The following is a 21042-nucleotide window of genomic DNA, read 5'->3' on the forward strand; positions in this document are numbered from 1 at the left end:
AGGTGCACCTCACTCTTGGGCTATTCTGGGAACAAACTAACAAGCTGAATCAGGAAATGGGACTCGGTTGATGCAATATGCAAAATATCAGCATCTGTTTCCGTACATGACACGACAAGGGATAAATGACTCTATTAAATGACTCAGTCAGCGTTTTAGTTCACATGTCGTTAATTGCTGCCACCGTTGAAACCGCTTGAAATTGAAAACCAGACGTTGTTCTTCCTGATAAACCTGCAACAACAACAACAACAGGTGAATGTGCTGTTGTGGACGGATGCATTAAAAGTTTACACATACGTCTGTTTGTATTCCAGACTCACCTAACAAGTAAAAGCTTTCATCCAATCAATAGCTGGAATTATCAGCCGTCTGGACCCACTTTGAAACCCTGAGGGCCTCATGTTTATTTTTCCTCCATCATGTCAGAGTTTACAGTAGCTGCCTCTGTCAAGTTTTGTTTTCAGCTACAGGCTTTTGCGGAGGCGAGCATCGATTTCAGGCGCGGGCTTTGTTTTAGACAGTGGCTCCGTCTCAGTGGAGCTTCTGCCTCCAGCAGTGAATAGAAAACACATTCCTGACTTTCCCTCTCGCCACTGATCAGTTCCGTGGCTCGGCTGATGATCTCTCCCTCTCTCTCTCTCTCTCTCTCTCCCGCTCGCTCGATCGCCCTGACATCGTGTTTCAACACTGTGCTCCTGCAACCTCAGGATTCATCAGAGACTGACAGCCTTGTCAATATTCCCCAGCCAAAGTGGGCAAAAAGCCATCTAGCGTCTCGATGAGATGAACAAATGTGCTCATAAATCTAAATATAGTGGAGGAGCTGTCGGTATTGTATGTAAAACTATGTGCAGCGATGTTGGTATTATGCACAGGATCTGCGTAAGCCATCTGTGCCCTGGCTGCGTCTCCCACCATCAAATCACTCACCCGTGTGTGGCACTTTCATTAGCACCCATAATGCTGCCACGTCAGGATTAAAGATTCATTTTGTCCACCTGATGATAAATGACATGCTCACGAGATGCGCCCAGATTCGGATTAGCAGATATACTCTGACGCACGTGCTCAGGTGAATATTAATGGGCGCGGGTTATAGATTAGAATCTGGTTCCAGGAGGACAAGTGTCCTGAACAGCTGAGGACTGAGAACTTCTGGCGTCTTTGCCTCAGACTCGCTCACAGACGCTTTCTCCGCGCTCTGTCTTGATGACGATCACAGACAGCTTTGCGATGCATCGCGTGCACCCGCCCTCCGCTCAGACGGGCCCGTTCTGCAGCTGTCAGTCACGTGCACAGAGCCGCCTTCGTGCTGGACACATGTTCGGCTAATCAGACGCTTGATCATCGTCTGGTTCTGCAAACAAACGCCGCGGGTGCTCACCGGCTGCTCCGTGCGGCTCATCACAGACAGAGGAGCTGCTGTTCCCTCTGTCCCAGGACCACGGGGACGTGCTTCATGTCCCTGAGCAAACGGCAGCTCCCACACACACAGCCTCAGCGTCAGGTGACCCGGCGTTCGCTGCGGGATCCACGCGCCGGTCCATGAGCCGCTCGCGTTGCACGAAGGAAGGTCACGAGCAACTTCTCTCAAATGCAATGCAGGAATAAGAGTGTAATCAGTCAGAGGCGATGGGTTGCATTAGGCATAATTACATCTGTTGGGTACACGGCAGAAGTAGCTGGAACAACAGCCCATTCGAACCCCGGCACTTGTTATCATCTAAATGCAAATTAGGCGTAACGAGGACCTTGTCCGTCCGTCCGTCTGTCTGTCAGGGTTCGGGGCTGAGTTGCAGGAGCAGCAAAATGAAATAAGTGGTCGCCGCTCCGTGGTTCTCTAATCATTCCTGTGTTTGTCTGTGTGTTTCTCGTCCCCTGAGGTCTTCAGGCACACGCTCGCTCCTCTCACAGGTCTCCTCGTCGTATCTTTTCCTGTTTGAACGTTTTGCCAGGTTTCTAAGGTGCTGCCTGTCTTTGAGGCATCCCTGAGGCCTGTGCGAGTCTGTGAGCGTGTGGTGCTGCTGAACCTGACTCGTGACCCCTGTCAGAACCTCCTCTCTCTTAGGACCTTCACACAGGAAACCAAGGAAACAGCTCTCAACTGAATGAAAGTCAGAAGTGGAAATCTGCTCAAAGTTTTAGCCCACGTGTGTTCATATGAACCGCTCACAGTCTCAGTCGATGGGAAAGTTTGGAGACGCTGGAGTTTTTCCAAACTGCTTTTACCACAATCCTGCGTTGACCTTTGGACCCAGGAGGAGCTGAAGTAGAACCGCCCCACACTGTTTTTGTCCTGCACGTCTGAAGCTTCAGCCTTAAGTGTTTCCAGGTGATATAATGGCTGCCAGGCGTAATGGAGGCGTAATAGTGGGTCGAGGCAGCTAATTTGACCACACAATCTGTGGAAATGAGGAGGACTAATGTGATGAATCTGCCATCAGCAGCTGCAAAGCGCCCGAATCCCGCGACGAGCCGAATGAAGCCTGGGATTTTCATCTTTCACGGATAAAATGAAAGCAGGAGCAGGCGGTTCCGCCGTGGATCACACTGCTGCTGCGTCTCCACAAAGCCCGGCTGCTGACGGACCTGAGTTATGTTCAGTAAACAGTAGCCGGCGTGGCCCCGACGGCCCCTCAGGCTCAGAGAGAGGCTGCAGCAGCGACGCCGGGTCCGTTCAAAGCGCCACCACAGATGTGCCGGGGCTCTGGGCCGGAAACAGTGGGCGCTCGTGCATGTGCTGTTTGGGCCGTGCTGATCCTGGTTCAGTAGCATGTGCGCTCGCTGCTTAGAACGCTTGCATTCTAGGACTAAAGGGAAGGATCTGTGAGCAGAAAGTGGCCGGTTCGGGTGAATGTGGAGGAGGGAGGCCGTGAGGGACTGTTAACTACATTGTCAGTTTCCAGGTGTTTGAATGGGACTGTGTGGTTCAGGGCGTTCCTGGAAAAAAACATGCGTGCTCTGAATCAGCTCTCTATTAAGGAAGCTTAAATAAACAGCGGGTTTTCACTCTGCATCTCACTTTTGCCACTTAGAGCCTTTACAAATAACCATAAAACTGAGTGCTGTGGATTTATGGGTTTATTGACTTTAGAATTAAATATGTAATCCTTCATATGACTAATAATAAACTTAGTAACGAATAATTATGACAGCTTTTAGAGATATTTTGTGATTTTTATCCCGAAAAGGCATTTGTTTATGATAAGAATTAAATATATGACAAGAAAAAAACAAGCCTGTCTCACATTCGAAACATTTTCCAACAAACCTAGTTCATCTGTCTTCACGTACTTTAATAATGAACCCAACCTGTGCAAATTGTGGAAAACTGAACTGGATGTCGTTGGAGCTGGAACACTGGAGCCTTGTTGAAGCTTTTAACAGCATTCCTGGCCTCTCCACGTTACAGCCTGGGTTTTTTTTAAGGGGGAGGCTAAAAATGGCGGCTAGAGAAAAAGTGAGAGTTGTACATAACGACAGGAAACGGAGCAGTGGGGGTGGTGAGCACTCCTAGCTTCTCCCGAATGAGAGATGAACTGGAGGAAAGTGGCAGGGGAGACGGGGCGGGTCGGGCTGGACCTGCTCAACGGCAGCCTGCTGGAAAATGGAGGCTGAGTCAGCCGGCAGCGCGAGGGCGAGCGGCTGTCAGGCTGGAGACGTCTAACTCAGAGGGTGTGTGTGTGTGTGTGTGTGTGTGTGTGTGTGTGTGTGTGTGTGTGTGTGTGCGTGCGTGCGTGCGTGCGTGCGTGCGTGCGTGCGTGCGTGCGTGCGTGTGTGTGCGTGCGTGCGTGTGCGTGCGTGCGTGCGTGCGTGTGTGTGTGTGTGTTTACAGTACTTTTGCACAGTGTACTTCTGTATTTAGAGTAACGCCAGCTGATGGAAGGGTTTGGAGCAAACATCTGGTTAAAACATCCATCTGGGGTCCTATATTCTGCAGCGTTAAGGAGCAAAGTGGGTGTGGGGGGGTCGGTGTGAGCTGAAGAGGGTCAGTCTGGTGCTGTGTGCTTTCAGCTGGTTCTCATTATGGAGCTAATGTGACGCTCTGATCACAAACACAGTCTGACATTGCAGACCCGGGTCAGGGCCGGATATGGGTTTAGGAGGCCCCTTCGCTGCAGCTTCTGTGTCACAGTTTCCCTCCTCGAACCGGGGCCTCGTTTATGGAAAGCCTCGCTATCAGGCGCTCATGGAAAAACTGGGTCGCGCATGAGGCTTGAAACCACGGTGACGAGTCAGATACTTGACTGGTTTATGCAGGATTCTAAACCAAGTTCACTTTGGCGGCCACAGTCTGACATCAGATGTGAAAAGCATCAAAAAGTGGGGCTGATTTCTCAAAATTACAGTTTAGTCGATTTGGGGAGAAAGAAAGTTGCGTCTAGTATTAAGTGAAATGTGGACACCATTCAAGAGGCACAAGCGGACAATAATAAAAGCGGTCAAACACAGCAGTGAAGCCCAGCGTAAAGCCGGTTCCCATTAAGAGCTCCCCGTGCGCCAGCTGATCTGGGATCCGGCTCCAAACCCCTAAATCTTTCCCTCCGCGTTGATGTTACATTGGAGTGATTCACGACTGTAAACTACTACTCAGCAGAGTGTTTTCCAGCCCAGTGAAAAGCCAATGTCACGCTGATAATTAGAGGTGGAGTGAATGATGCCTGCGCTCGCATTCATAGCTGCAGTCATGAGGCACTCGGAGCCGGCGCTGAATGGAGCTATTGATACGTCAGAAGTGACTGTTGCCTAAGAAGAAACCAGGACGAGAGCAAACACGCAGACGCGCCTCCTCAGCGCCTACGGCGCCGCGTGTCGTGCTTCTGAGCGAGTGATGGCACCAAATCACAGCGCCGCCAAGTGCTCGCCGCTCTTTCGTACAGGAAGCGGTGACGGTACTCGCAGTGTGCCGGTCCGAAACCCAGCAGAACCCACGGAGAAACGGAGGATGAAGACCCAGAGAAGCGTGGGGGGGTCCACGGGAGGGCGGTGTCCGCGGTGCAGGAGGCGCTCCCATCCTTCACCCGGATGGGACGGGACCTTCAACCTTCAACCGGGGCCGATCCACAGCAGGAAGCAGTTCAGCGAACACCTCCACGCGTCCCCACGGACTCCGTGAGCCACACCTGCTGTACAAGCTGTCCGTCCTCACGCTCGGCCGCCGCCGCAGGATGTAGTATTTAAATGTTACACGTGACAGAGGAAAAACTGAGAATGAGAGGAGAATGAAGGAGCAATAATTAAAAGGACTTCAACGAAGGCACGAGGTGGAATCACACTTCAAATCGGTGGCCTGAAATAACGAACAATAAAATCATTTCCTCTAATTAGCCGCACTAATCAGTGGAACCTCTGTGCTGCTCCCTCCCGTGTTGACGTTGTACATGTTAGAAGCTCAAGTGGCTGCACTTAACTGGGAGCTAATTTCCTGCCGCTATTACCTTGAACCATCAGGAACAAAGCAGCGTAGTCGGCCACGTGCCGCTTTTAAAGAACCATAATGAAAACCCCTGCTTTAATTGCACTCATAAGTAGGTGTCAGGTGTAAATGAGGCGACTTTCTGTCGAGGACTGATCCACGTCCCGCCTTGTTCCCTTCTCAGACGCACCCTTCCAGCCCCTCTTCACATGATGAGGCTCCACGCTGGAATTCATGAGCGGCGTCTTAAACTGGCCTTCAGTCTGATGGAAAACAGACTAAGTCACAGCTGAATGTATGAACAGTGAGCAGAGCGGGCGCTAGCGCGTGTGGGGCGGCCATAGGTCGGAGCAGCGCTGGGGCCGGTGTTGTGACGTCACCGGCGCTTGTTTTAACAGGACGCACCCGCTGAGACGCCGCAGGTCGACGGCGGCGCCGACACAGGGCGCTCTGTGCGGCCGCTCATAAACTACAGCAGAGGCCGCGTGGCCACAATGCGTCTGTTCACGGCCGTGTTTGTCCTGCTGCGCTCGGCCCGGAGACATCATCGGCCCAGAGTCGTTGGCAGCAGCGAGACTTCGGTTGGGACTGAGCTGGTGACGCCGTGCTGTGAAAGACGTGTGTGAAGGAAACGTCACGTCTTTGTGGGATGATGGGAGCGCGTTCAGCGTTTCAGACTAGTCCTGCTTCAGTCTGTGACTTGACTGGATGCTGTAGGTGACCTTTGACCTTTCACCTCCTCTGATCTCACCTGCTTTCTTGCTCTGTCTCATCTCAAGTGCAGCCTTTTTTTATATTAGTTCTACATCCCTTTCTCCTTCTGCAGCCCAGACAACACTAAGTCTTTCACCTCTTTATTTCCCTCTCTCTCCTTTTTACGATACGCTGCCATTCTCCTTTCACTGCGAAAGGTCATAATTTTTCCGGGGGTGCTGCCACCCCTGGTCTGTTGTGTAAGCGCGGGTTTCAAAGAAAAAGGAGCCTGAGAAGTTGTAATTATTGCCGGGGAGGAGGCAGCCACAAGCCCGCGTTCCTCTGCCCCCCCCCCCCGGCTCGTGTTGGAGCGCCTCAGAGGGACGCAGGGTTGGATGGGGATTTGGAGGTGGGTCAAAGCGATGCTGTGTTTGCTTTCACACCGACACAGTCTGGGCTGAGGAATAGCTCCATAAAACCTGTAAAAGCGTGTCCCAGGTGCCTGCTGAAAAGTCAGCGGGGAGGGAGGGAGCTCAGGTTCTGCTCTGCGCCGTTTAACTGAGCTGCATCTACTCAGAATCACAGACGAAGTCTCACATTTCCAGTAAACAACACTCGTTTTATTGGATTTATTTGTTTGCTGCCAATCATCTTCGTTTTTATTATAGTAACAGGCCTCTGGTGCGTGACTTCTGCATGTTATAATCCATGATGACAGGAATCACATCTGCATCTGTAACTGGAAAAATAATGTCCACCACCGCTGCCATTGACCCTTGTGGGAATGTAATCGTTCATTGTGTTAATGACCATGTTGCCATATGGTAAAAGCTATTAGGGCCGTAAAAGCTCTGCAGCGCTGACTATGGTTAACAACACCCTATGCTTGATGTAGTTATATCCAGTTGTAGTAGCCACAGCCCAGCAAAGGAAAAAAAGACGGGCACAACTACTATTTATAGTCGGGCAGAGCCTGGTTTAAGCGTGGGTTGCGTAAGTAGGTGGTTTGTTTGGATTTCACAGTGTTACTATGGCAAAACCGGAGCAGAGAAACACACGCTGGGTTTCCCTGCTACTGCATAACATTAACAAAACAAATCACAGTGAAGGCACCTGCTTCACGATGCTGTGTATAATTCTGTGTGCGGTGCAGTCGAGGCCTTCGCTCAAACACCCTCCCAGAGGCACCGCGAGCCCCTCTTCCATCCTCCAGCAGGTCTCTCCCCCCCGTGGCTTCCCCGGATGTGTGGCCAAAGGGCCAGAAGACAACAGGGTAATTCATCTGATGCTCTGTGTAAGAGTGGAAGGCTCCGTTTCCTGCGAGCAGCAGTCACTCATCAAATTATGGCCATCTGCATTGGCCCCGAGCCCCAGATTCCGCCTGACGTACAATAAAGTAGTGTGAGGAGGGGTGCGGCAGCTAAAGGGCACCAGAGACTGGGCTCTTCAGTAGGTGGAGCTTCACACACGGCTCCATCCATCATATGCATGCATCCTGCCCCGGGACCCTTGAGCACGGAGAGGTGTGATGGCCGGGCTCGTTCTCCTCCGTAATTATCTTCTGGCTGCACACGCAGGGTTTAAGCAAGGGTGCAGAGACAAAGGAGGTGTCACAGAGCAGGACATTTGTGTGGATAGCGTTGTGACAATGTGCTTCTCCAACATGAAGCCTTTTCTACAGGGCTTTTCACAGCTTAGCCGGGGAACTAATGAATTCCAGGACCAGGTACACTGCAGAGACTGAAGCTATTGTGTGGATCATTAGAAAATGTGCTTCTCTTCCTAAAGGCTACAGCAGCTACCTGAATTCGAACCAGAAAATCCCCAGGCGGAATTGTCTTGGCATCGCTCTCTCCTTCAGCCTTTTATCCCTATGCTCAGTGAACAATCCAACAAAAGCCCGGGTTTAAGAACCATGGAGCTCATTGCGATTTTCTTTGTTAATGCAATTGCACAGAAGAAAAGATTCTGTTCCCCCATTTTTCAGTTTTAGCCGGAAGGCTCTGGAGCAATTAGCACTTCTTTCATTTGGTATACCTTACCAAAACTCTCTGCACAGTACCATAATAGCCTGGAGCGCCGCTACAACAGCAGCCTCCTAAAAGCCGAATTCTGAAAATAAATGATATAGAACTGTGATAATTGTGTGCGCTTCAGTAATACAAATGACATTTGCATGTTGGGCTCTGCTCTGATTCTGAATTACCAGGAGGGAACTCGACGCTTTAGTCTTGCTTTTCTCTAAATCCTTTTAGTCCATTTGTTCGCGCTCATGTTGATTTCAAAGCTTGATACGTGTGATATTGTCAGAGACATTTTCCTGTGATATTTATTTCTGGGAACTACCAACATGGCTTTTCTGTGGCAGCAGGAGACCGGCGCTGTGCAGCAGCGTGTGATCAGAGGTCTGTGTGTGTGTTTAGCCCTGCGCTGGGCCGTACATCATCCACTCTGTTCATGACAGCGCGGCCTTGGAACAAAAAGCAACTGACAAAAGCGTAGACGCAGCGATAAAAGCTTTGCTCTCGTCCTCGCCGACTTCAGAATGATTTCATGATGTTGAACTGCTGCTGGACGGACCCGCTAGCGGGAACCCAGACAGACAAACGTGACCTTGGGTGTTTAAGCGCTGGCAGCGTGGCATTCACGCAGACTCAGCACAGACACAGGCCGCCACACGGTTCATGGACACTTGAGAAAATAGCATTTCCATTTATAGCGACGCATGTGCACGCTTATTTCTCCACCTCTCTTCTCTCCACATCATTTTTCAAATCACACTATGCAAGCGGGCACTGCTGTTGACTCTGACAGAACATTTTGGCCCTCGTGACCTCATGGGAATGTTCTAGCTTTGACACAGAAATGTCAAATATTCCACAGCATTAGCGTGGTGCGATCGGAACACCGTCTTCTTTGCTCTTCAGTCTCTGCATCTTGAACTATCGCCCTTCCGAGGGCGAGTGGGTGGCTAATGGAAAGGCCTCTCTCTATATCTCTCAGCGAAAGCCATGAAAAAGCGACGCTGGGAGAACCGGGTCTTGGAGGTGGTCCAGTTTAATTTCAGAGCATGTGCACAGGGAAGTAATTGACTTCCTCTGTGGTTTACATTTTGTCAAGGGCCCCGGAGAGCACAGTCCAAGGCAGGTGGCTGAATTTGCATATCATTGGAAGTGAGACAGCTCAAGCCTGGGAAATCCTGCACCCCAGGACTCTATATGCCCAGAAAACCTCCGCAGGGGTAATGAGTGATGCCTCGGTGAGAGAATCCTTTTGAGGCCAGAGCTGCTCTCAGCTCAGAGCAGCAGGACGACACCTGATAATACAGAAATCAGTACTGAGCAACATGCATTGTAAAGCAAGAGTCAGAAATTTCATACATTCATTCATTTCTGCAAACCCCCACATCAGAATTCCCAGAGTTGCCTGTCAGCATTGAACGATAAGCTTATGGCAACATATGCATGTTTTTCTTTGTGTTGTGTAACGTAGTGAGTCGTGTTGCGTTTGCAGGATGCAGCTGTGCACTGAAAATTGTAGTACTAGAGCAGTTTCTGTTGCTTTTCACTCTTAAAAGACAAGAAAAGACTTACTCATAATTTTTAATACACTGATCGTGACGCATGTTTGTATGTTCACAGAGTCCTACTTCGGGGACAGCGTCTGCACTGTACAAACCTCCCAGGATGTGTCCACGTTCCACCTGTCCCTGCAGATCAAGACGAGTCGGAGAAGTGGCCTGGTGCTTCTGGCTGCAGGGCAGGAGGACTACCTGTTCCTGGAGCTGCAGAACGGGAGAATACAGGTAACAGACTGTCAATGAGGCTGAAAGAGCGCAATTAAACGAATTTAAACTATATGAGCATCAGTAATAGGTGGTAGGAAAACAATATGAGAACAACTATGAACTACATTCATAGCAAAATGTCTTTAAACTATTCTGTTCTCATCTTCGTGTTCTGTGTCATTTTGATATAATACTCTGTGTTACGAGATAATGGTTATTGATTAGAAGATTAAAACATTACACAGTTGTTTAAATTGATTTTCAGACAAATGGGACTTGTCTCAGTTGTAAAATACAACAAGAGTGTAACTTCATATGACTGTTCAAAAATACATTAAAAATGAATTGTTTGGATTTGTTTGCTTGAACTTTTATTACTTGACTAGAGGGCAACAAAAGGTTTAGAGCTTAAGATTTGTACTGACTAACTTAATTGTATTTTGTGAATTCAAACTAATTCAAGTTTTATACCTGCAGCACTCAAAAACCCGAAATATGTTACAGTAACAGCTTCGTTCCATCATCTTCCCTTGCATTTGATCTTTATAATAAGACAAATATGACGTCTGTCACTGTCCAGCTAAAGGTCCGGTCAACTGCTTGACAAGAAAAGCAAAAGAACTAACACCAGGTGTACAGACACAAGGATTCAAGGATCCAATCAAACACTCTGTAAAACGATAAATATCCTGTATGTGATTACAAATACTTAAAATGCATTGTACATTTTAAACAAAATGCGTTTACTTTTTCTTTTCTTCTAGGCACGAATGAACATGGGAGCTGGAGAAGTGACACTGTCCTCATCCCCAGCAGTAGTGCTGAACAATCTTGTGGAGCACCAGATCTCACTCACACTGCAAGACAGGCAACTCACCATGACGATAGACGAGATGTTTCCAACATATGTTCCGGTCAGCAGCGACGGCGAACAGCTCAATATCGACCTGGGCATTTGGATCGGAGGAGTAGGAGAGCTGGACGTTCCCTACCTCAGCAGCGCCATCCAGCCGTTCCGTGGGTGCATTTCAGAAGTCAAGTTTGAATCCCACCAGTTTGATATCCTCAGCAAAGTGTTTAAACAGTGCCATGACACCAAGGAATCCTGCAGCAGTGAGTTTGAGGCCAGTGATGGTGAAACAACCAGTTTCACCACCCCATATTCCTTCATATCTTTTCCAACCTGGAGTGGGGCCAGTGGTGCTTCGAGGTCCTTGGAGTTCCTAATGAAAACCACCATTGAAGATGCTTTGCTGGTTTTCCACCCTGGTCATGAATCAGACTTCATTGCCGTTGGTGTTTCTAAAGGCTTTCTCAAAGGCATTCTAAATCTCGGCAGTGGCAAGAAGGTGCTCGAGCATCCACTCATGCAGCTGGATGATGATCAGTGGCACAGAGTTAAAGTTCAGATCAGTCCGGAGGCTTTCAACATCATAGTAGATAGTCAGATTTCCTCCCTCCCTCTGAATCCATCAGAGAAACTGGACTTGATTGGAAGCCTATATTTAGGAGGCATCCAGGAAAAAATGAAAGACTACTTTCGTGATAGTGAATCCTTGACTCTCGTAGAGGAGGAAATAACATCTGAATCCTTCATCGGGTGCTTAGGAGAAATCAAAATAAACCAAAAGGATAGAAGCCTGCAGGATGCGTTGGTGACCAAAGATATTCATGCAAAATGTGAAGGAGAGGACTACGACTATTCAACAGATGATTACACCGAGGCAACTACAACCTCTCCACCCGTTTACCGATTCAGTGATGTAGACCTGACTAAACAGCATTGCTACCCAACAGACAGTTTACCAGACATATTTAAAAATGTCACAAACCTCCTTGATGTCAGCCCGTTGTTTGTGACCGATGGTGGGGAAGTTTTCCTTGACCTCATCAACCTACGCCCTACGTTTGATCTTGGCACTGCAGGAATACAGCAATCCGACATTGTATTCACTCTTCTAGGCGATCCCTCTTACGGCCTGATTGATATAAACGTTAACTCAAAGCACAATCAAAGATTCACTCTTCTAGATGTTGTCAATAAGAAAATTAAGTACATGCATGATGGAAATGAAAGGCATACAGATGAGATCCGCCTAGAGGTGGTTGCTCGCAGTAATGACTACCTACCAGAATGTCTAAAATCCCCCCATGAGTACATCCTGACAGTTGAAGTTCTTCCTGCCGGTGATAAAACACAACCTAGTGGAGGAGAGTTCGACATCACAGAACGTGGCAGGACTCTCTTGAATCCCAGCCTTATCAACATCATGGACTCTGACACCCGTTGCAATAAATTAGTAGTCACTGTGACTTCAGAGCCATCCGTGGAAGTTGGTTACTTCGAGAATAGACAACTGCCTGAAAGAAAGATCTTGAAGTTCACTTGCAGGGAGTTGAGAGATGGAAATATTTACTTTGTACACAGAGGGGGTAGACCTGCTGGGATTACCTTGGAAGTATCTGACAGACAGGCTGTGAGCTATTCCACCACTTTAAAGCTATCTGTGACACAAGCCCACATGACCATCGTCACCAACACTGGCCTTCTTCTGACTCAAGGCACCAACTCGTCCATAGGTGTTCAGAATCTGGCCGTCCTTGCTCATCCTCGTAACGGGGATGTTATGTATAACATCACACAACCCCTGCTATTTGGAGAACTGCAGATTATGACAGGTAATGGATTATACAAGCAGGTTACAAGTTTCCATCAATCTGATTTGGATCGAAACTATCTAAGATATGTCAGCACAGACTCAAAAGACCAGGAGGACATAGTGGTGGAGAGGGTTCAGTTCGATACCCACCTGGGACAGTTCTCCCTTTGGAACAACATTTTCTTGGTTAAGATCACCCCAGCACCAGTGAAAGTTTCTAATGTGGTTGGACTGGAGATGGTGCCCGGCGAAGAGCAGACAATTGGATCCACAGAACTTCTGGCTGAAGTGAAAGGGAAAAACCCAGATCCACAAACTGTAAAATACATTCTTGTCAAGCCTCCAACTCTGGGTAGTCTTCATGTGTTAGACAAAGAGCTTGCTGAGGGTGACACGTTCACTCAGAGGGACATTTTGGACAACGCTCTTAGCTACAGGGCGCGTGTGCAAAGAGGTGGAGGAAAAACAGATGAGTTTCAGTTCAGAGTTGTTGCAGATAGTCAGTACTCTCCGCTGTATAACTTCCCGATTACCATCTTTGGTAACGAAGATATTGTTTGGACTAATGAGAGGTTGATTGTCCTGCAGGGCGGTGAACACACGCTGAACAAAGACTATCTTTGGCTGGAGTCAGAAGGTTCAACAGATATCGTTTATCGAGTCACACAAGAGCCAAAGTATGGACGGCTGATGAGAAAGTCCCCTCCCGGCCTGCCGAGGTTCGAGGGTGCAATTAAAGTTTTCAGTAATGAAGACCTCCATCTTGACAGGCTTACTTACAAGCATGATGGCTCCAAGACAACCAGTGATGAGTTCTACTTTACAGCATTTGATCAAGCTGCAGGAAGTCCAGACAATAATGCAATAAGGAGTGATGTTTTCACAATATCAATCCAGTCCAAGAACGAACATGCGCCAGTGAGGGTCGTAGACAAGGTGCTGAACGTGGTCCGTCACGGTCAGCGCCTGTTAACAACTGATGTCATCAGGTTTAAGGACGACGACTCCAATTTGAATGACACCCAGATTGTCTATGCTCGTGAAGGAATCCTCTCGGGTAATATCGTCTCAACATGGAATCCATCACAGCCTCTTTACCGCTTCACACAAGCAGACCTGCACGATAAACACGTCCTCTTCATCCACCACGGAGCAGACCGGGAACGCTTCTCGCTGCAGGTGTCAGACGGCTTACACAAGACCACCGCGCTGCTTGAGGTCCAGGCGAGCGAGCCCTACCTGCGAGTGGTGAACAACACAATCGCTGTCATCGACCACGGGAGCACCAAGACCCTCAACACCACCCTCTTGAGTGCTGACACCAACATGGACATCAGGGATGACAGCGAAATCAAGTTCCAGGTTACATCACCGCCCAGCGATGGTAGAATCATTGTGAGTGGGATTGAGGCGTCAGCGTTCACCCAGGAGGACCTGAAAAAAGCCGTTGTGTCGTATGAGCATGATCACGACAGTCTGAGGTCCAAGGACTCCTTCAGCTTCACCGTCCAGGCCGGAGGACATTCAGAGGAGGGCACATTCAAGATCAAAATATTCAAGAAAGGATACCTTTCTGAGCCTGAAGTGGTGACCAACGAGGTCATCATTTCCTTCGAGGGAGAACACTCTATAATCAGCCCAGATCGTCTCAAGGTAATGTTCATCGACTGGAGCAAAAGGATTCTGTAACAATTAATATTCATACAGTCAGGCAGTGATTATATGCCAGACTGATGCTTTTGACCACCATGCAACCGTTCAAATCACTCAAACACTCCTGTTTTTGTATATGTGTGTCTAATCTATATTATAACCACAAGCTAAATATGACTGTGCAGCAGCTGCTTTTAATCTAGTTTACGTACTGAATTGAGTCTGTTAAGTGTTGAAAACAGAGCAGTAAGTTTCCCCCAGAGGAGCTTCCTGAAGCTCAATGTAATTATTAAGATGAGGCTTCCCGCACTTCACCTTGCAAGCAATTAATGATGCTCAAAGTGTGGGCCCATTCATAACCTTAATTTCCTCTATATGCATCTCAACTTAAAATAGACTGAGAAATAGGTCGGAAAGTGAAATATACCTTCTGAAACTTTGGACTCTAATTTCGCACTAGTGCACACATCTTAGATCTGCGCTATTGATATCTGAGTATTGAACTAACCCCCAGAACACAGAGGATGAAATATGTCCAGGACAGACTCGACAGAATGGCCTTTAAAAGCAATAAAACGTTGACTTCCCTTCTGGGAGCCTGAAGTATGTGTGTCCTTAGTGTGAAGGAACAGTTTATGAAAACACTTAAGAGAAGCGTGATCGTAAATCTGGGCGTCTTTAAAAGATGCTAAGTGTCATCATGTCTGTTTTTGAGTCAGTGTGGAAGCGTCCTAAATGCACCACACTGAGCCTGGAACAGGAAACGCCGCAGGGCGTCTGATCCCAGACGGGTCAAAGTCGCAGCTTCGCGCTGCACTGGTGCCGGCACCTTCTCCCAGTCTGGCTTAGAAACCTTATTTGTGACTTTGGTTTGTTTGGTTGCCAACCGTTGCAGGAGAAGTTGCACAAGCTTCAAGTAGTTCTTCTTTTTTCTGTTGGGAAGTCAAGTGTTTACAGTTTGTTACTGTATTTATGGCAACTTTGACTTTTAGTCTCAAGCGACATAAAATGTTTTGTTGTTTTCTTGTGGCCTGAGAAGCTTCTCAGACCTCTGAAGCCAAACAGCCATTAAACAGACACTTGATTTCATTTACAAAGCAGACAAAGATGCGGGCAGCTCATTAGAATGGATCAAAACACATTCTTCACTGCTTCTTTGTGTTGCTCTCCCGCCTTTCAGGTGGAGCAAGCTGACATCCTGCCCTCAGAAATGGTGTTCACCATCAAACAGCTTCCTCGGCTCGGTCACGTGGTCAAGGTGATCAACAGCTCAGACTCGCCCGTTCTGGACTACATTCACACCTTCACGCAGAGCGACATCGACCGCGAGCTCATCCTCTACGTGTCTGCGTCCGTCCAGGTTCGGTTCTACTGCCTCCAGCCTCCGACTGCAGGTTCATCAGTACGTCCATAACTTATCGGAGCTGTGTCTTTCAGGGCAGCGACGCCTTCACAGTGGACGTCAGCAACGGCTTCAACGCCGTGGAGAACCTGCAGATCTCTGTGAACATCGTGCCTCGGCTCATCCCCGTGCAGATCTTCAACTTCACCGTGCGGGAAGGCCTCAGCACAGTGATCAACGCAGAGGTTATCAACATCTCGCATCCTTTCTACAGAACAGCCAGCATCGACTTCACTGTGGAGGATCCGCCGCAGCACGGGGAGATCCGCTACCAGGAGGGAGACGAGCTGACGTACTTCACATGGAACGAGGTACACGTCAACATTTAACCAGTTCAGCATCCCAACGTCCACGCAAACACACTGTCTACAGCTCCTTTCACTGCGAGGTCACTGTAGTATTGTGGCCACCGTGGAACTTTCCCCAGTTGCCACTCGGCGCTGCTTTGGATCTGTTTGTCGTGTTGTTCCTGATGGAGAGGGGAGCGACTGAGCTGCAGCCTTCTAGTCTGCTCTCTCTCCGTGTGGTTCAGAGGCCCCAGCTTTAGGAAAATATTAAAAATGCATGAGTAGTTCCTGGTGGAAAAACCTCATGCATTCTGAATGGACCACATAGTTTAGTGGAGATGCTTAGACACATATCTTATAGCTCATACATGGTCTGCCTCAACTTTGCTGAACCGTTGTGGAAAGACTGACGCTGCCTTTGGATCGCCCGGAGCCAAAATAAACTGGCCCAGTGTATTCCTCTAATAATCGCATGTGAAGCCCCTGTGATTGGCTGCTGCCAGCCTCGCTCTCGGAGCGATGCATGGACCCCGGCGTGCCACTGCCATGGCGTAGCACAGATGAGTTTGGCGGCGCGGCGGCAGAGGGGGGCGCAGACACCATCAGCGTCGCCGTGGAGATGCCACCGAGGGAAAGCCTCGCTCCATCACTGGAAACTCCGTGTGCGCACACTGTATCCTGCTCCTCTGTTTTCTTTTACTGTTCTCCCACAGAGTGAAACACAGTCAGCTCCCAGATGAGAACCACATTGAAGACTGCGCGTCCAAGCTTTAGTCTGCGCAACATTTACAGCAGACTGTAATTGTTCCAAAATTAAAGTTGGACGCGTGGGACTTTTGTGCATTGCAGGCTTTTTTCGCTCTATTTCGAGCTCCACTGGGCCCTTGTTCCTGGGAACGGACACTGGGCTGACTGGTGTGATATAGTCATCATTTGGGGTGTTCTGCTGTGGTTATGTAAGTGTATAGTAACATGGGGGGAGCAGAAAAAGAGAAGGAGTGACTCATGCAGAAAATCTGCATAAACACCTACCACAAGAATGTAACACTCCGTCTCAAGTGGCCCCGATGTGTCACATGAGCACCGAATCTGTGTCAGACAATATATGGCATTTCTTCCAACCACAGCATTGATTTACTCCAGCCACGAAAGCTAAAACTCACACACACATTCATTAACACATTCTGTGCACTAAAACACATTTGCTTCCCCGTCAGGCCTCTTTTTGTTTTTCTGTCTGTGAAAAACTATTTGACTTGGCACAGATGTTTTTATGAAACAAATACGCTCTGGTGTCGAATATTGACACATGCATCAAGTCCTTCTGTGTAAATGTGAAGGGCACGAGTCCAGCGGCCGCCGACCGCGCTTGCAGACTGATCGTCTGGCTTTCCCCACTCCGTAATGATGATGGGGGTTGTTATTCCAGAAGGATTCCAGTCATATGGGATCCATATGGGATCTGACAGACCTGCTCCCTGTCGTACCAGCAGATTCAGACATTGAACAGACGAATCCTCCGTGTCTGAAAGTGAATCAGACGATGAGGCTGGGCAGCTTTGTCCACAGGACAGGGCATCACAGTAGAGCGGAGCACAGGAAGTGGGCGGAGCCGGCCTGTTCCCAGCACAGGTACTGGTTTCCATCAGCTCACTCCACACGGGATGAATGGCTCCTTTGTGCATCTGGTTTCCCTCAAAGTCCAGTCAAACAAGGGGGATTCTCTCTGTTTATGTACCAAACTTTAAGACCTGATTATTGTTATCTTACAATTTTGAAAATATACATATGATGTCAGAGCATTGTCTCATATACAGAGTTTGACATTTTAAGGAATTCAGGTATTTACTGTGTCACAGACAGTAAATAAACATGAAGCTTCAGTTTCACATGCAGGGATACAGTTACATGAAGGTTAGCAGACAGTAAAGACTGGGAGGAATGGGAAACAGCTGCTGTCGCTCTGTCTAAATAATTATAATTAGAATAAGTTAGGCTAAACGACTCCTGGCTAATCAGGGTCTAACTGAGCTCAAGCAAAATAACATCTCATTTATTTTGCATCGTCCTCGTTGGCATGAGCTCATCACAGGGTCAATATGTGTCAAATAGGCTTCCAAGCATGAAAAGGACGTGGCTCTTATTGCAATTGTGTGATCTCTCATTTAAAATGCACACAGCGCGGTGACATGTGTGCACGGAGCTTCGCTGTGGAGAGCAATCGTTTTGGGGCCGGCTCCGAGCGGAGCGGCGCCCGATGGCTGCTCCTCGCTCGGAACCGCAGGGGTCCTGTAAAATTTTACTCCACGCTTTACGCTCACTCAGCCCGTCCTCAGTTTATGACGCCCTCTGTGCTCGTTGACTCAGGCTGTTTTTTGCCTCCTGCAGGTGAAACTCGGGAACATCTTCTACATGCACGACAGCACGGAGACCAGCGAGGACAGCTTCACTCTGTCTGCCTCTGCCTACGAGCTGGACCGCCGCAGCCCCCCCCTCTCCATCACAGTGACCGTCATCCCAGTCAACGACGAGCCCCCGATACTGACCCGGAACACAGGACTGGAGGTAACGTGATGCAAAAACACCTAAACCTTTTTCCTTTATGACGTTATTTATCTACTTGGACCTATGGCTTCGTCGTCTGCAGTAGAGACCCGGTTCCACATCTGCACAGGTGATTGACAGGTTGCAGGTTTTCCCACCTGCTCCAGACTTTGCATGATTGGTCCGATGCACAGGCCGCCCCAAAAGCTGAAAGCATGATTAATGGCTTTGTTATGGCTGATGAGATTTTGACGTGTTGAATAGAGGTCAGTTTCTAAAAACTGCCACCCAGCGCTTTATGCTTAAGTGCTTTATTCTTGAGTCTTGATTTTCTAATTGATTTCCTGCCAGAACAAGTGTGAATTTCATAGTGTTTAGCAACTCAATGAAGTCCCAGCAGATATGAAGACACAAGCGTCCACTCGCACCCGCTGCTGTATGTTCCAACAGAGCTTCGAGGGTGAAGCAGGGCTGTAACTCTGCTGATATAGATTTACAATTTAAAGAATGAATGAAGCCTGAACTGTGAGTGAACCCTGTAAACTTTGTCACATCCATAGTGGAGACTCAGCTACAGCTGCAGCCCACTAGCATGAATCGTGCATGAACGCAGGATGAAATCCACTTCACAATGAATGCAGAGATGCTTTAACTCCGACACTGAAGGATACCGACCTCACAGGCGATGACGCACGATGCATCAGTGCAGCAGTGGCCTCCACAGCGCATTTGTTTGTGTAAAGAGCCATAAAATACAAGGGAATTAGCATATTCTCAGCTTGACTGTTTCAAAATGTAGAAAGTGAATCATTTTAGTCACTTAACCATAAGAGGCAGGTGATTTGCTACTGCGTGGAGTCAGGAACCCCAGGTAAACACAAGGCAGGGTTCGGATGCGTGTCGGTTTGTAGCAGGCATAAACTCATCAATAGCGTCGTGTCCTATTGGATCTACAGCAGGTTCCTGCGCTCAAACCGGTCTCCATTAGTTGTTAAAGCGAGGTTGTGCAGGATCAGTGGAGGGCATCCTACAGTGCGGTCGGCAGTTGGAAAAAGCCAGCAGTAATCAGCTCACAGAACTGGAAACCAACTGTGTCATTCAGCCCTTCCTGCTCTGCCTGCGGCTCCGCGTCGCCGTGGCAACCCGTATTTTTGGAAATCCAAGATGGTCGAGGAGACCGCGGTACTCTGGCAGAGCGAGGGCGGCATCCAGTCCGCGCCTCCGCCGCTGCGGCTGCAGGATGTAACACAATCACACGTGGACGTCTGAGCCTCGCAGAGCCGGGTCTGAGCGGGCCGGGCCCGGGTCTGGGCTTGATTTACGGCAGGAAGCGTGTGCAGTGACCTCTGCAGCAGACGATCACCATTCATCCCACTTGGCCGCAGAACGAGACGCATCTGCGCGTGGTTGGGGTTTAGGACGTCTCCATCGCCCGCTGCCGCTCCCGGGGCTCCGCCGTCCTGCTGATGACTGTGATGACATCTCAACCAGCTCTTGTGCCTTTGCATCCTGGCTTTGAGCATTTCCATTTTTTATCCACACACTCTTATTATGAAAACCAGCCTAATCCTTTTTGCTTCTTGTATAATGATACTCAGTGAGTAACAGATGAAGTGCAGTAATTTGGGTTTATCCCTCATCAGAGCGCAGTGCAGAGAGCCTGTGTGCTCCTAATCTGTGTCTCAAGGAGAAACAGCGTCGCTGCAGATGTGGAACAAACACAAAGGGAAACCCACCCCTGTGTTTTTTCCTTCACGCCAGCTACATCCCATCATCTGTGCTGCTGTTGTTTTTCCTGTAGTCTCTCCAGCTTTACCTCCCACTTCCTAGTACGGTGGTAGGAACACACCAGTGTAACTCCCACCTAAAGCAGCCAAGATTTACGAGTCACTTCAGGACAGCACCACCGCTGGTGCCCGGACGTTTCAAAGGCGGCGCTGCCAACAAACAAGGTGGACGCTCCTTCGTTAGTGCCTCCAAATGAAACATCAGCTAGCGTGTGTGGTCAATTTGCAGCTCATCTTCTCAGGTACTAAATGCATTGATTGTTATATAAACCATCAATTTGCACGGCCCTTTTCAGATTATCTGCCCTAGATTGTGTGAGGCCTCACAGGAGGTTTAGCGTGGGGTGATGTGGCCATCTAGTGTCTGGGACTGGAGACTGCGCTGGAAATAATAATATTCATTACGGACAAAACGCAAAACAGCTGTTCACCTGTGGAGGAGCAAAGGTGTCAGCATCACAGATCTCCTTCCGTCCTCACGTCTCCATCACATTTCTCCCTGAACCCCTGTAAGGGAACATACGCAGGACTGAAGTTCAGCTGCACCTCCTCCTCCTCCTCCTCCTCCTCCTCCTCCTCGTAGTCTTGTTTCTGCTGACCTCTAATGGTGGAACTTGTCCTGTCCCTGTCCAGGGGTAGTGGCTGGACCGCAGCGTTGGATGCTGTGACACCAGAGGAATGTGTAGATGTCGAGTCACCGCTGTATATCACAGCATCCACCAGCCTCCGGCGTTTGATGAGGGGGGGGCGGTGGGTGATTCATCCACCTCTGCAGCAGAGTCCAGAGCTGGTGCTGAGTGCTCGGGTTCT

The 21042-nt window shown here is 48.9% G+C and overlaps 1 protein-coding gene across 1 annotated transcript in view; it reads left to right on the forward strand.

The window, feature by feature from the left end:
• cspg4 (chondroitin sulfate proteoglycan 4) overlaps positions 1-21042 on the forward strand; it is a 41776-nt gene that overhangs the window by 13956 nt on the left and 6778 nt on the right. Inside the window, exons 2-6 of the mRNA XM_029154424.3 lie at positions 9754-9917; positions 10664-14212; positions 15393-15572; positions 15650-15925; positions 18290-18466. Coding sequence (XP_029010257.1) covers positions 9754-9917; positions 10664-14212; positions 15393-15572; positions 15650-15925; positions 18290-18466 — 4346 coding nt within the window. The remainder of the gene's footprint in view (positions 1-9753; positions 9918-10663; positions 14213-15392; positions 15573-15649; positions 15926-18289; positions 18467-21042) is intronic.

Source organism: Betta splendens, chromosome 6 (genome assembly GCF_900634795.4).
Source record: "Betta splendens chromosome 6, fBetSpl5.4, whole genome shotgun sequence".
NCBI classification, from domain to species: Eukaryota; Metazoa; Chordata; class Actinopteri; order Anabantiformes; family Osphronemidae; genus Betta; species Betta splendens.